This window comes from Drosophila pseudoobscura, chromosome X (genome assembly GCF_009870125.1).
Source record: "Drosophila pseudoobscura strain MV-25-SWS-2005 chromosome X, UCI_Dpse_MV25, whole genome shotgun sequence".
NCBI lineage: Eukaryota > Metazoa > Arthropoda > Insecta > Diptera > Drosophilidae > Drosophila > Drosophila pseudoobscura.
The window spans coordinates 20,241,919-20,255,357 of NC_046683.1; the positions used below are offsets into that span (position 1 = coordinate 20,241,919).

The following is a 13,439-nucleotide window of genomic DNA, read 5'->3' on the forward strand; positions in this document are numbered from 1 at the left end:
CGTGCTAGACCTAAACCCCGAGCGGCCAACACCAGAACCGGAAACCCATCCAGAGAGGCACCATCCCGGGCGAATGGAATGTCCTGGAAAAATTCGAGCTAGTCAAAGCAAAACTCCACGACCGCCCAAAACACACTCAACGACGATTCAAACTATGAAACGAGAAACAGGAGGCGTGTTGGGTGAAGATCGGCCGAGCTGGAGATGTCCGCATAAGCGCATGGTTCCAAACAAAGTCAAGCGGCAACGCTCCACTGGGAAAGGAGGGGGGAGTGTGAGGCCCAGCGCCAGGAAGACCAAGCGCCGGCGCCACAAACACCAAAACAACATCACTAGAAACACCAAGACAAGCCATGAAGATTAGAAAATAAGTATTAGTAGGATAAGTAGAACATAAGCGACAAATACATGAAGACCTGCCACAGAAGAAAGAAATATAAATAAACAAACAACCACAGCTGACCGCCCCAAGTGTGACCATAACCCAAGCTCCAACGGGCACACTATCAGCCGGTCCGTACAAACGCGTTAGGGCCCCCTCAGCACAACGCGCTAGGGACAGACCGTAAGATCAGCCGCGTCTCGGAAATAAAAGGGGCTCCGCCAGAGCGATCAGCATCAGTTCGGCTCCGGCCAGTGGAGAGGTAAGCATCAGTAGCAGCCACCAGAAGCCTCAGCGATCCTCCCATCCTCCTCGGAGCGCATTAAACCTCCGCCACCTTTCCTCTCCTCGGAGCGCATTAAACCTCCGCAACATTATTTCTCCTCGGTGCGCATTAACCCTCCACAACACCCGCACAACTACCAAACTTTGTACCATTAAGAACAATAAAAATAACTCTATCTCTTTTATTACCGATCCAAGCCCGCCTTATTCTTGAACCACGAGACTCTCTTTCAGCTACCACACCCAGAGATCAAACAAATTTCTGTGGAACCCGGCGCGACGAGCATACCCCGGCCGAAGCACCGTCACAACAGAATTAAAAATGAGTGTACCGTCTCTAATATTAATAAAATGTGTTTGCCACTCTATCCAATTGGCAGCCAACCACTCCTACAAAAAAATTTTCCCAGATCATTTGGAATTTCTTATAGCGGAAACGTACTCATGGTTTGCAAAAAGCTCTTTGAGGCAAATGAGCATTAAAAAATTATATGAATGTATAAATAATGGGCAGGTATATAGTATGTTTGTGTGTAGTTTCATTGCCAATCGTGTTCGTCAAATCAATGTAAATGTATTAACTGTTAAATGCAATGTTCGTCTTAAATTTTTGTAAGTAGACTAATCTGTTGGATTTTATAATATCCATAAATTTCACCGTAAAAATTCCAAAAGTAAGCGATACGCGATGGCTATCTATTGAAGCTGCTGTATGCAGAATCGAGGAGCAGTGGGATGAGCTTAAGGTAGGGCACCTCGCCCTAGCTGCGACCGTCGAAAGATGCCACAAGGCAAAAATTTTAAATGAACTATTTTCTGACGAAAAAAATAAGCTTTACCTCTTATTTTTGAAACCAATATTTAATAGTATGCAACATTTGAATAAACTATTTCAAAGTGAGCAAGCTGAATCCTCAAAAATACTATCTGAGATAGTAACAAGCATCGATTTCCTCAAAAATAAAATAATACCGCCTGATGCAAAGATTGATGTCTTGAAAAATTACTTGGATGAATTTGCTTTGTCTTCATTATATATGGGATATTTATTTGAAAAGGAAATTAAAGAGAAAAATTATAATAATGAAGTTAACGAATTCAGAGAGAGGGCAAGGATTTTATAAAGGAGCTAATTATCCAACTCAGAGAAAGGTAAGCTTCAATTGGATTTGATATTAAAAAGAAATAATAATCTGCTGCTTAATTTCAGTCTTCCAGATAATTTTGAGACATTACAAATACTGCAAGTTTTTGCAGCAGAAAATGTACTCAAACATAATAAAAATCATAATGATCTCATTTCCATATTGGGACACTTTAACTATAAGAATATAGATGGAATTCTTGCCCAATATGGCAAAATTCAATTAGTCCCTTGGCAAAGTACAGATGACACGATACAATTTTGGTCAGAATTACTGACTTATAAAACTTTTAAGTCTACCGTGGTCAAATGCTGCTATTGTAGCGAACCCATACATGTACATATGTAATACTCTGTTATATATATAAACTATTGTTTATGTTACACATTCCATCTGAACAACAACATGATCTGCCTCTTGGGCGCGGATCAGCTAGCTGCCCAAACTGCTGATCAATCTTTTCCCTAAAACACAGGCATTTGAAAAGATATACATATGGTTTACATTTGCCGGTAAGGGTTTTCTCTTGAATCTATGTTGCCTTTCATTTAAAGATATGCTGTATATAAATATATAATATAGAGCATATATATACATATATGTATAGATGTAGGAAACAAAGGAAAGAGAGAGACACGAAGCGGTTGTGTCGTCGGGATAGAGCAGTAATCGGCTCTGAGAGAGCCGATAGCGAGAGAGAGAGATCACTCAGTTGTCAGTTCAGCCACGCATCAGACGTACACGCATATAATTACTCACAAACATACTTAATGTAAAACTTGGAGCTGTTATAATTTTAAGTCCAACATACTTATCAAATAAATGTTACTCGTTGCCATCAAGCAACTTAAACTAATCCATAGCTCTATAAAAAACATCAGCCATATTGTTTAAACGGCTATTTTTTCGGGCGTGTGATTTCCTATCGTTTTTATAGGAAGTCTCGACCATGCTCTCGTTGAATACGGACGCGTCCCAACATCGCTGTGCAAGACTGTGAAAAAACAATAAAAACGGACAAGCCCACTCAGTGGCAAAAAACAACTCTATCGTCTTACTTGTGCGAAAACTTTTAAGCGCGCGGTACTAGTGAGACTAAGCGTCGCTCGGGTTCCTAAGCGCGCGGTACTCGTGTGGCTACTGCCGCTCGCGTCACCAAAGCCAGCGCGACCTACAGTCAGTGCACGCACTTTCTGATCAGATCATAAAATCGTCTGGGCTAAACGTCCAAATCTACCTGTCACTAAAATGGAATTACGTTCATTAAAGTCCCTTGTTAAAGATTCTTGTAGCATAAACGAAAAACGACGAAAACACGACCGCTTCGTGTCTCTCTCTTTCCTTTGTTTCCTACATAAATAAAACCGCAACTGCTGATCTAACGAGTTCTGCTACTGCCTCAGCACCTAAAGTCCAGCTCACTTCAGAACTGACTATAATAAACTCAACGCGAAAGCAAATCAACGACCAACGTGCTACGGAAGGTCCACAAAACAATGTCCCAAACCGTGCCCCACCGCCAACTGCTGACTCTCATGTTCTCTGGCAGGACAGAGGAGCTCCTGTAGCTGGAAGTATCCCAAAAAGAAAACCGCACTCAACTGAATGCAGTCCCCCAAGTGGTCAAAACCCTACTACCTCAAACTACTATGCTATACTACGTGCGGACCTCAGCACTCATAATGCAATCCTCTGCCTCCTCCAATCATCATACCCGGTGTTAACGATATCACAATGTTCTGGTCAATTTTGGATACCTTGGCAAGCCCCGAAAATTATCGAATAAAAACAAGTACTGGAGGACAAATTAGAATCCTATGCAAAGACAAATCAAACACTTACCGCAAAATTGCGTCCGCACTGATGGCTAAAGGCGTTCTCTGCCAGTTGAAAGAAGAACGGTTATATAAAGTAGTAATCAATCATCTTCACCACTCCACTCCAATTGATTTTATTGAGCAAGATCTCATGGCCAAGGAGCTATCGCCCGATTCATCCACAATCCACTTAACAGGGCGACAAAGAAACAGCTTAGCCTATTTTTCGTGGACTTAGAGCCAAATGAAAATAACAAAAAGATATTCAAATTATCAGACCTCTGCAGACAAAAGGTACTTGTTGAGCAGCCACAACGTCATCAAGAGATATCAATTTGAACACACTAAAAGATATTGCAACAAAAAATTTTTTTCTGTTAAATGTGAGGTCCGCGTGCCACCAAAGAATGCTCAAAGCCAAAAGACGTCGAGCCTAAGTGTGTCAACTGTCTTGGCGCCCATACTGCCAATTATACAGGCTGTAGGGTCTACCAAAAGCTTCTATTGAAATTGTACCCACAAACAACACAGTCAAAACTGGGAAACACTCATCAGGCGGAACCTAGGGGAAAGAATACGTCCGGGCGCACCCAGACAAACTCTCGCTCGCTCTCTACATGCAGCACACAGAGGGATATGCCACACAACGATATGCTGATTTCCCAGCCAAAAAATAAGAAAAAACATATATCTTACGCTTAAGTCGCTGGAGGAGCCCAGCATCGATCAAGGAGTATAGCAAGAGAACCAGAGCCACCCCACAACACGCCTCTCGAGAACAAGCTAATGAATCTTGCAGATAAGCTAGACCAATTCATACTAATGCAAAACAGGCTCATGAAAAGTTCAGATCCTCAACATTCTCTCAGCCAATAGCCTCTCAAAATGCCTTACCATATATGTAGGTCTTTGGAATGCGTCGGGCATAGCCAACAAAAGCCTAGAGCTCAAAAGCTTCATTACAACGAATCAAATCGATATAATGCTTCTCTCGGAAACGCACTTCTGCAGCAGAGAAACATTCAAACTAATAGGATATGAACTCTACACTGAAAATCATCCCTCCGATAGTTACAGAGGAGTATCTGCTATTCCCATCCGCAGCAGCCTCAAGCACTTCCCAATCAACCCCATTAAAGATGGCCAAATTCAAGCCGCCTACATGGTGCTAAGCACCTCTCTAGGAGAAATACCTATCTCTGCTATCTGCTGTCCTCCTGCTTCCTTATGGATAAGTTCTCAGTTTCGCTCTTTATTATCTAGTTTTGGGCCAAAATACATTGCAGCTGTGGACTGGAATGCGAAGCACCGATGGTGGGGAAACACTCGCTCCTGCCCTAGAGGTCGCGAAATCCACGACTATGTAGTCTCAAGTGGAGCCGACATACGACTTCAACAGATCGCCCTGGATTTCGCTATCTACAAAGGCGATCCCTGCACATAAAAGCGAACTTCGAGCTTCCTTTTGATCACTTACCGCTTCGCATTGAAATGCACTCATCCGCTGTCGACTACCCTACTAAACAGAAGCTCCTGCACAGTCGAGCAAACATTAATATCTTCCAATTTTTTAACTTAATTTGAATCTTAAATTTTCAATTTTATTTGTCTCGGGTTTATGATGTTCATAAAATGATAATTTTAACTTATACTTTTTCAAAAAGCGTCTAACCAATAGCAAATCTTCTGAAATATATACATCTGGCATGATGTAAAATAAAATCATATTTTCAATATCATGATAGGTTATGTGTAAGTAAATTTTTCCATAAGTGAAAAAAAGTGAGCCGCTGACACTACGGAGGTTTTATGGTAAAAGTGTATATTTTTTTATGTTTCGGAATGGCTCTCACAATATTAACGGCGCTGCCCGTGTCGAACATAACTGAAAGCGGAAAATACTCAAATAACAGGTACAAATTTTAATGACTTTGCTTTGGTTTTAGCTTACGCTTTCGTTAAGATTTTTTCAGATGTATCTAATACGGCTCCAAATCGGTGCAATATTTCGAGTAATGAAATGAAGCATTTCCATGTTAAAAAAATAGTCGAAAACTAGCAGGACCCAAACAAAAAAATGTACAGCATTATTGGTACAGTTGATCAACAAGGGCGGAACTCATTTTGTGACGGAGTGAAGTCGCATCAATAAAGGCTCGAGTGTGCGGAGAGCCGCACACCGTACAATTTTCAGAGCCACGATCAAAACTGGCCAGTCTAGAACGCTTGGAAGCATTTGAAGACTCTTTCAAAGGAGAGCAGGCTTTCCATAACGTGGTAAGAAATTTGAACATGCTCTGAGTAAGTATCCTGTCTTATCTCTTAGACAATGAAAAAATTTTGATAAGTTTATAAGGAGCTCCTGGCGACCGATTATAAACGATGATACACAGTGGGCGAAATAGCCGATCTGGCGAAATTCATGTTAAATTTGTTTGTTAGATTCGATTACCAATACACTAGTTATCGATATTATTGATCGATATTCGATCGACTGGTGCGACTGGTGCGATATAATTAACTCTTTCGCTTTGTCGTCATGCACCTGGATGACCACTAGCTCATAAAGAACGCATCGGCTGATGTATTGACCGTCGCTTTCCGTCTTCCAGAAAGCCGACCAGGTTGGCACTCTCCTCGCCAAGCTCTCTGAACGCTTGACAGGATCCGCGTTAGACAGGAAAAAAAGAAATCTGTGCCTGCACACCCAACTGAATGGGGACGCGCCATGGAGCGCTCTTGGAGACCTGCCAGGATTTTAGTGGGACGGAGGCAGCCGGAGCATTAGCCTACCAGCCGATTCATCAAGATTTTATTCTTACTAAAGTGGTAGAATACTGCGCCCGTCTAAACTGGCTATACTGGTCTCGGCCTTGATGCCGTTTTTGTCGCTTCCTGCGACAGGCAGCAGCTCGCCGTTGTGGTTGCTGATGGTAGGCTCCACTATCTTAAGCACCCTTCACTCTTTGTGTGCTCCGTCTCTGCAATAGTAACGGGCCCAAAAACTTTACTTTGCCACTGTAGCATGGTGGCGCCCTCTGTCGGGACACCTAACCTCTCTCGGCAAAGTACAGATGAAACTTTAAAGCTGTAGTGCTCATGGTTGGCAGAAATATAAGAAACATAAACTTGGATGTAGTTTTCTTCCAATTAAGATATTGATTGTCGACTAGGCGGGAAATTTAAAGACATTACGTTTTTACTTACGATTCGCGATTTGTGCAGCACAATCAGCTGTTGCGAAAGAAGATTGACTCGATCGTTCTAAATAGAGCGAGAAGGGGTTCTTGAAAGGCTCAGCGATTTGTCTCTTCCTTTTGGATTTTACAAGCGCACCTGAACAGACCTTTTTGTCTTAAATCAAAGAACTCACGCGAATAAAACCAAAAAATATATGTAAAGCAAAAGACCCGACCATTAATTTGAATCGCAAAGTATTGAAGGCATGCGTGGACAGTTTTAAATAATTCCCGGTATTAATCCATCTATCTGTCTGTCTATCTATAATCCATCCGCCATCTATTGGGTGCGCTTCGTCACCGTGGGCTGCCCATATTATTTGTTTTGGCTGACGTTTTAATCGGCCTTTTCCTACCACTGTCATTTTTACAAATCCAAAAGAAAAAGGGAAGAAAGATGGGGTGAGGCCTTGATTTCCGGGGGAAGCAGCTCGCTCTCTCCTCGTGGTATCTGAACAGTACGGACGTACTTATCCAGCTCTAAAAAAAAAAAGGTAAAATCAAATAAAAGTTCTCGGGAGATCAGCACGATCCGCCGGCCTTTCGAAGGCAAGACCCCATCCACACAGAAGAGAAACCAATCCCCGATCCACTGTGCAGAGGATGGTGCGAATTTTCCGACGATCGCCCCAAAGCGGGCCACCGTAGAGTTGGGAAGCTCCACCTAAAGCCCCAACGCCATCCACCACAGCGAGCCCTTCAGCAGTTCCCGAGCCTCAGCGCCGACAGGGAGCGGTCCCTAAGCCATTTCCGAGCTTTAGCGCCGGCAGCAAGCGAGCTCTTCGCCGCCCCAACGCGAGCCGTCGCGACCGAGAGTGGGCCATCCAGCCACCGGGCCAAGAGCCCTAAATAAAAAGTGACAAGTGATCTTCCCTGCTAATGACAAGGAAAAACCAGACTCGTCCAAAGAAAAAGAGACGCTGTCCCGAATTTTTTGTTGTCACCGTGCTTCGCCCTAACCTAAAAGTCAGATCATGGCATGGGCGGGTTAAGTGAATTAAACAAACCCCAACGGAACGGGTAGAACTCGTATGAACCTCTTTGTGGCCCATTGTGCACTTACTCCCAAAGAACATATGTGCGCTTGTTAGGCCATTGACCCCTTTGTGCCCGTGAAACGAAACCAGCTGCTTGGAGCTCTTTCCGTGCCCACACCTTGGTCTATGTATCAAGACCTACCCCAACGAACATGAATAAACGAATAAATAATATAAATATAAATTAAATATGGAATAATTTGATTTATGCACTATATAGCAAAGTCCCTAAACAAAACGAAAAGAAGATCAAAATAATCCGGTGTTAGCCGTGGTCATGCGTGTCCATGTGTGTGTGCTCTCTCTCTAAAGCTTACAGGTATTCCCCTCGCAGAAAGATCTTTTGGGCGTGGCCGGAACATGAAAGTACGTAAGGGAACACACTCCCAGTTATCCTTTATAAACTTTTAACATAAAGAGACAAAAACCATACATGCCCGGTCGCCCGTGTTCTTTGATTTTCCCTTAATTATGTTGGGGCTTTATTGTTGTAAAGAGGCCTTAAGCCAACGAAAAGCTCAAGAGCTTTTAAAGCTTTAAGCTTTAGCGCAGATCAGCGGAAGCAGGTGCTTCACACCTATGCGACTGTGATTAGTTACCTTTACTTTTTGCATTAATACGAAAATAACGAAAATGATGAAATCTTAAATTACTAAAGTTCGTAGTTAAATATTCATGAAATTATTCCCAGTACCCTACTATGTGTTTTTGTGATCATACATATTATTCATATTATTTAAAATTATTATTATTATATTTTTAATTCTCTTATTGCCCTAGGTTATACTCATCCCTTAATTATATATAATTTTCTTTCTACCCATGTACTTAGCTTTAGGCCCTATCGTTAAAAAGAAAAATTGTCAATGACTTGGAAATGATTTGTTTAGGAGCCATGCAGGGATCGATGAGGGAGAGTGGGGTATGACCCCAGGCGAGAAAAGGGATCATCCATAAGCCATATTTACTCCGGAATTAGGATGATCAAGGTTGGGAGGGCCATGGCTGTTGCATCCAACACCAGCACAGCTACCCGTCGGTTCGGATATGCATGGCGGAGGTCAACTTCCCGTTCCCTTTAACTCCTTTGTCCCTTCTAATTCCCGAGCCTCCCCAGCCTCCTCATCGTCCTTCCCCAACCCCCTGACACTAGTCTTACGGTCATATGCAACGTATTGCACGCGAACAAAAATAGTAAGATAAGGCATCGACGCGAGCACGTAAAGGAAAGGACCAGTATAGGAACCCCCCCCATACTACTGACCATACAGCCGGAGCCAGCGCGTGCACCAGTCCTGCCCGATACACCCCCGACCAGCTCGAGTGGCACCGCCACACACAACAATCGTTGTAGGTGATATGCTACAGAATTTAAAAGAAAACACATGGACTTTCAAAAAAATATTCTTCAATAGTTTCGGATGGCCAGGGCGTTTCCAACCAGTGTTTTTGTTCACAACGAGCAATACAAGGAGACGGAACAATTACGGTTCTAAAGAAAATGTGAGAAACAAGGAATATCTCTCTCTGCAAGGAAAAAAACAAATTCTGACATAACCTTTCCTTAAAAATCAGATCCGTTTTCTTCAATGGCAGGAAAACCCTGGAAAAGTGGCTAGGCTTCCCGACGCAACATTCTTTGGCAGACCAGCAGCCGCAGCAACGCGAATTTTGCGCAGTCTGGGTCTGTTCGATTGTCAGGAGCGGGTGAGCGGGGTCAACGACCGGAGCAGAACTTCGGGAGAAAGAAAGGCTGGAGACAAAAAGAAAGAAAGCAGAGCGCAGGCGAGGGCATGCCGGCAGAATTTTGCTACTTCAGTTCGATTTCGGGAATGTAGTTTGGGTTTAACTAAACGTTAAAATCAGTTAAAGTTAAAATATCGAAAATCAAAAACAAATTCAAGATCACAAACAGATTCACAACCGGACAAAAAAAAAGAACAAGTGAAAATTAACTGTAACATGCAAACTGTGTGCAAGAAGATCTTAAATGATTTGTGAAACAACCAGAACAACAATGTAACACGACACAAATACTCTATCAGGCAAAACACAAAATTAAAACACAAAAACATCTAACTACCACCGATCTTCGAGAAGGCCTTCGTCGAGTGCTTGGGTGAGTCTCAACAAAGAAAGTCAAGAAAGAGAAACAAAAAAATAAAATAACTATGTAAAATCAATTGAAACACAGCACGAGCGTCGAAGAGACATACCCTTCTTTGCAAGAAAGAGTATGCGTTTGAGCGACGCGTAGAAGAAAAAGAGTGTGGAGAGAGAGAACGATGCAAGCAGCAAAGCCTTTACTCCGATTCTCACGGTGTTTGTTTTGATTATTGCGTTTGCTGACTTCTTCGTCTCGTTGGTGGTTGAATAAGGAAACATTTGCATTTCATCTTTATACGTACATGTACATACATACATATATGTACATATGTATGTAAGCACGTCGGCATAAGTATTTTGACAAAAATTATGCACTGCATATTTGGTTGTAACTTTTTATTTTTTTTAACTAGAAAGTATACATATTTATTTTTCGTAGATAGGTATTATATTAAGCTTATAAAAATATGTACAAAAAGTATGATAAGTGCGTTTATTCTGAAACTAAAATTAATTATTCGTAAACAGACTGTGGCATAAGTATTTTGACATTTTATAAAATGTGAAAAAAAAACATAAACGAATGGAACGAAGTAACTTTTTATAATGAATCAGTAAAATATATCCCGTTGCCTCTATCACCTTTTGCAACCGTCTCGTGACTGATTCCACTAAGCTGTGGATATAAGACAATGGAATTTCTCTCCAGAGCGATTTCACCTCAGAGATTGTACCCTCACGGTTCCTTGTGAAATCTGCAGTCCGGTTCCTTTTTATGTACGACTAGAGATTCACAATAATGATTAAATATGGGCTCTGCGGCGGCCAGTCCAAAGTATTAACCCCAATGTCCTTCAAGAATTGGGTAACGACTTTAGCTTTATGGCACGGGGCGTTGTCCTGTTGGAATGTAAAGGACCCCAATCAAATTATCTGCAGAGGGGAAAGCGTGATCGTTTAACACTTCCAAATATTTCTCTTTATTCATGCTGCCATCTACAGGCACTAAATTTCCCAAGCCATTGTAGGCGACGCATCCCCAAAACATTACGGTCCCACCTCCATGGCTCGCTCTTTCACATATGGGTGCCACTTTTTTGCGACGTTCTTTCAGAATTCTTGCGAAAACTTTCTTTTTTGAGCCGTGAAACTGGAAAGCACTTTCATCGCTCCATAAAACATTTTGCCAAAATGAAAATGGTTTGCCGATACATTTTTTGGCAAACTCAAGGCGCTTTAGCTTATTACGCTGAGTTATTTGAGGTATAGCTCTGGCAATATACTGTGAGGAACCATGGTTCCCACAGGCCGAGTGCGACCAAAAGCACAGTCGGATAAAGGCTGACGGCTGGCCGGATAAGGCGAAGGTCAGTCCAGATACCCACGGTTATCCGGATGCGGCGAAGAGGCCAAGGGCCTCGAGAGGAGAAGTGCCCTGCTCTCGGAGAGAGAGACACGCGAGAGGCAAAGGAAACGGCGGGATCGGGCCGGCAGTAATCTGACGCATGACCAAATAAGGGCATGGGATCACGCCACCGGCCAGGCCCCGTTACGAAGCCCGTGGAAACCAGGAGACGGCGATGGAAAACTACCGACGCCGAGCCGGGGCCTGGCAAGGGGCTATAAAAGGAGGCTGCGGCGTCGAAGCGGGGCTCTTTCTCGTGGATAAGTGATTGCGCGCGCACGTTGAAACGCGGTTCGAAACGCAGGAGTGATACTCGGTACGAAATAAAGAAGTGTAGTGAAGTGTAGCAGCATGCAGACAGGCCCCGCCTGCCCCCCAGAGTAAGTCTAAATTAAGTGAAGATCCCCGTACGCCGGCGGGAGCTAGGAGGGGAGTGCGAGACGTGGAGTGCGGATTTGAGTGGCGGACCAAAGCAATAGCGGAGGTCAACTTGCCCCAATCAGTAGCCTCGACGCTGCCACACCCGACGAGAGCCCACGCGTGGTGGAGATCGGTAGTTAAGAGAAATTGTAACACCTAGCCCTGCGTACCAGCTCGAGCGCGAGGAGCAAAGGGCGAGCAGGAGTAGGTCCCCGGAGCTGCAGCTATTGGCCTCACCGCTAGTGTCAACCGCGGGATCCATGGGACCGACGGTGTCCCCGGTGGTATCGCCGGGGTATACCGAGGCGGGAAGTGATCTGGAATTGGTGAGGCGAAGCGCGAGGAGCCCCGGATAAGCAGACGCGAGGAGCCCCGGACCAGCAAGCGCGAGGAGCCCCACACCGGCAAGCGCGAGGAGCACCGGACCAGCAGACGCGAGGAGCCCCACACCGGCAAGCGCGAGGAGCCCCGGACCAGCAAGCGCGATGAGCGGCCTGAGGGAGAAAGGAGGGGGCGCACGGAGACGCGGAAGGAGGAGCCCAGTGAGCGGGCCTCGAAGCGGGCGTCCACGCGGTCGACGCGTACGGCCAGGGAAGAGGAGTCGTCGGCACGCACAAGGGGGTGGTCGACGGCGCGGCGAGGGGATCAGCGACCGACAAACCCACAGGTCGAGGAGCGGCAGCCAACGCCGACCGAAACCGCGGTCAAGGAGCCGCAGACAACGCCGGCTGACGTCACGGAAGACAACGCGGCCGCTGAGGCACGACGCCTCGCGGAATGGCACCGGCGGTTCGCGCTGGCCGCGGCGACGGTGGAGCGGAGGCAACGGCGTGTGTGGGAGGACGCCCTGACGCTGGCAAAGAGGCTGAAGGCCACGCAGGAGGCTGAAAAGAAGGCGCAAGAAGCGGAGGCGGAGCGCCACACACGGGACGTCGCGCACCAATGGCGGTGCATTAGCCAGATCAACACAGCGGAGCACAGGGAGATGGCGCGTCTGCGTACGGAAGCGGAGAATGCAAGGGCGACGCGGGCGGAGGGCGCGGCAGGCGGGCTGGCGGTGATCTCCAGCGATGAGGAGGAGGCGGAGTGCCCACCAGCGCCGAAGGCGGCTCGAGTCCAGTCGCCCGAAGAGGAGTGGCAGGAGAGGCTACGACGAGCCGAGGTGGAGGAGGAAGAGCTCCAGCAGCAGCAGCAGCAGCGTCAGCAGCAGCAGCATCAGCAGCAGCAGCAGCATCAGCAGCAGCAGCAGCAGCAGCGTCAGCAGCAGCACTGGCACGGGCCACAGGGAGCCGCCATTGGGCCGTTCGTCTCGCAGGAGGTGCGCTCCGCGGTACGGGACGGCATGATGTAGCACGTGCAAACGCTGCACATATCGTGGGCCTCGGGGCCCGCGCCTCAGCTGCCCGGGCAAGAGGCAAGGGAGGCTCGACTGTGGGAGGAGGCACCACGCGCCAGTGACGAGCGGGCCCGAGGCGGCGGGCACGGCCACAGGGGTCGACAGGCCCAGCGGCGGCACCCACAGCCGAAGAGGTCGAGACGGAGGGTACAACGAACACACCAACATCACTGACGGCGGAGGGCCCAGCGGCGGTACCCGAAGTCG

General features: G+C 45.9%; 1 protein-coding gene across 1 annotated transcript; it reads left to right on the forward strand.

Annotated features, from left to right (window-relative positions):
- The first annotated feature begins 12,096 nt into the window (after window positions 1–12,096).
- LOC117185085 (balbiani ring protein 6-like) lies at window positions 12,097–13,187 on the forward strand. Its single transcript, XM_033384844.1, has 3 exons — window positions 12,097–12,131; window positions 12,197–12,767; window positions 13,152–13,187. Exons 1-3 carry the CDS (start codon window positions 12,097–12,099, stop codon window positions 13,185–13,187), a joined length of 642 nt encoding a protein of 213 aa, XP_033240735.1.
- The last annotated feature ends 252 nt before the right edge of the window (window positions 13,188–13,439 follow it).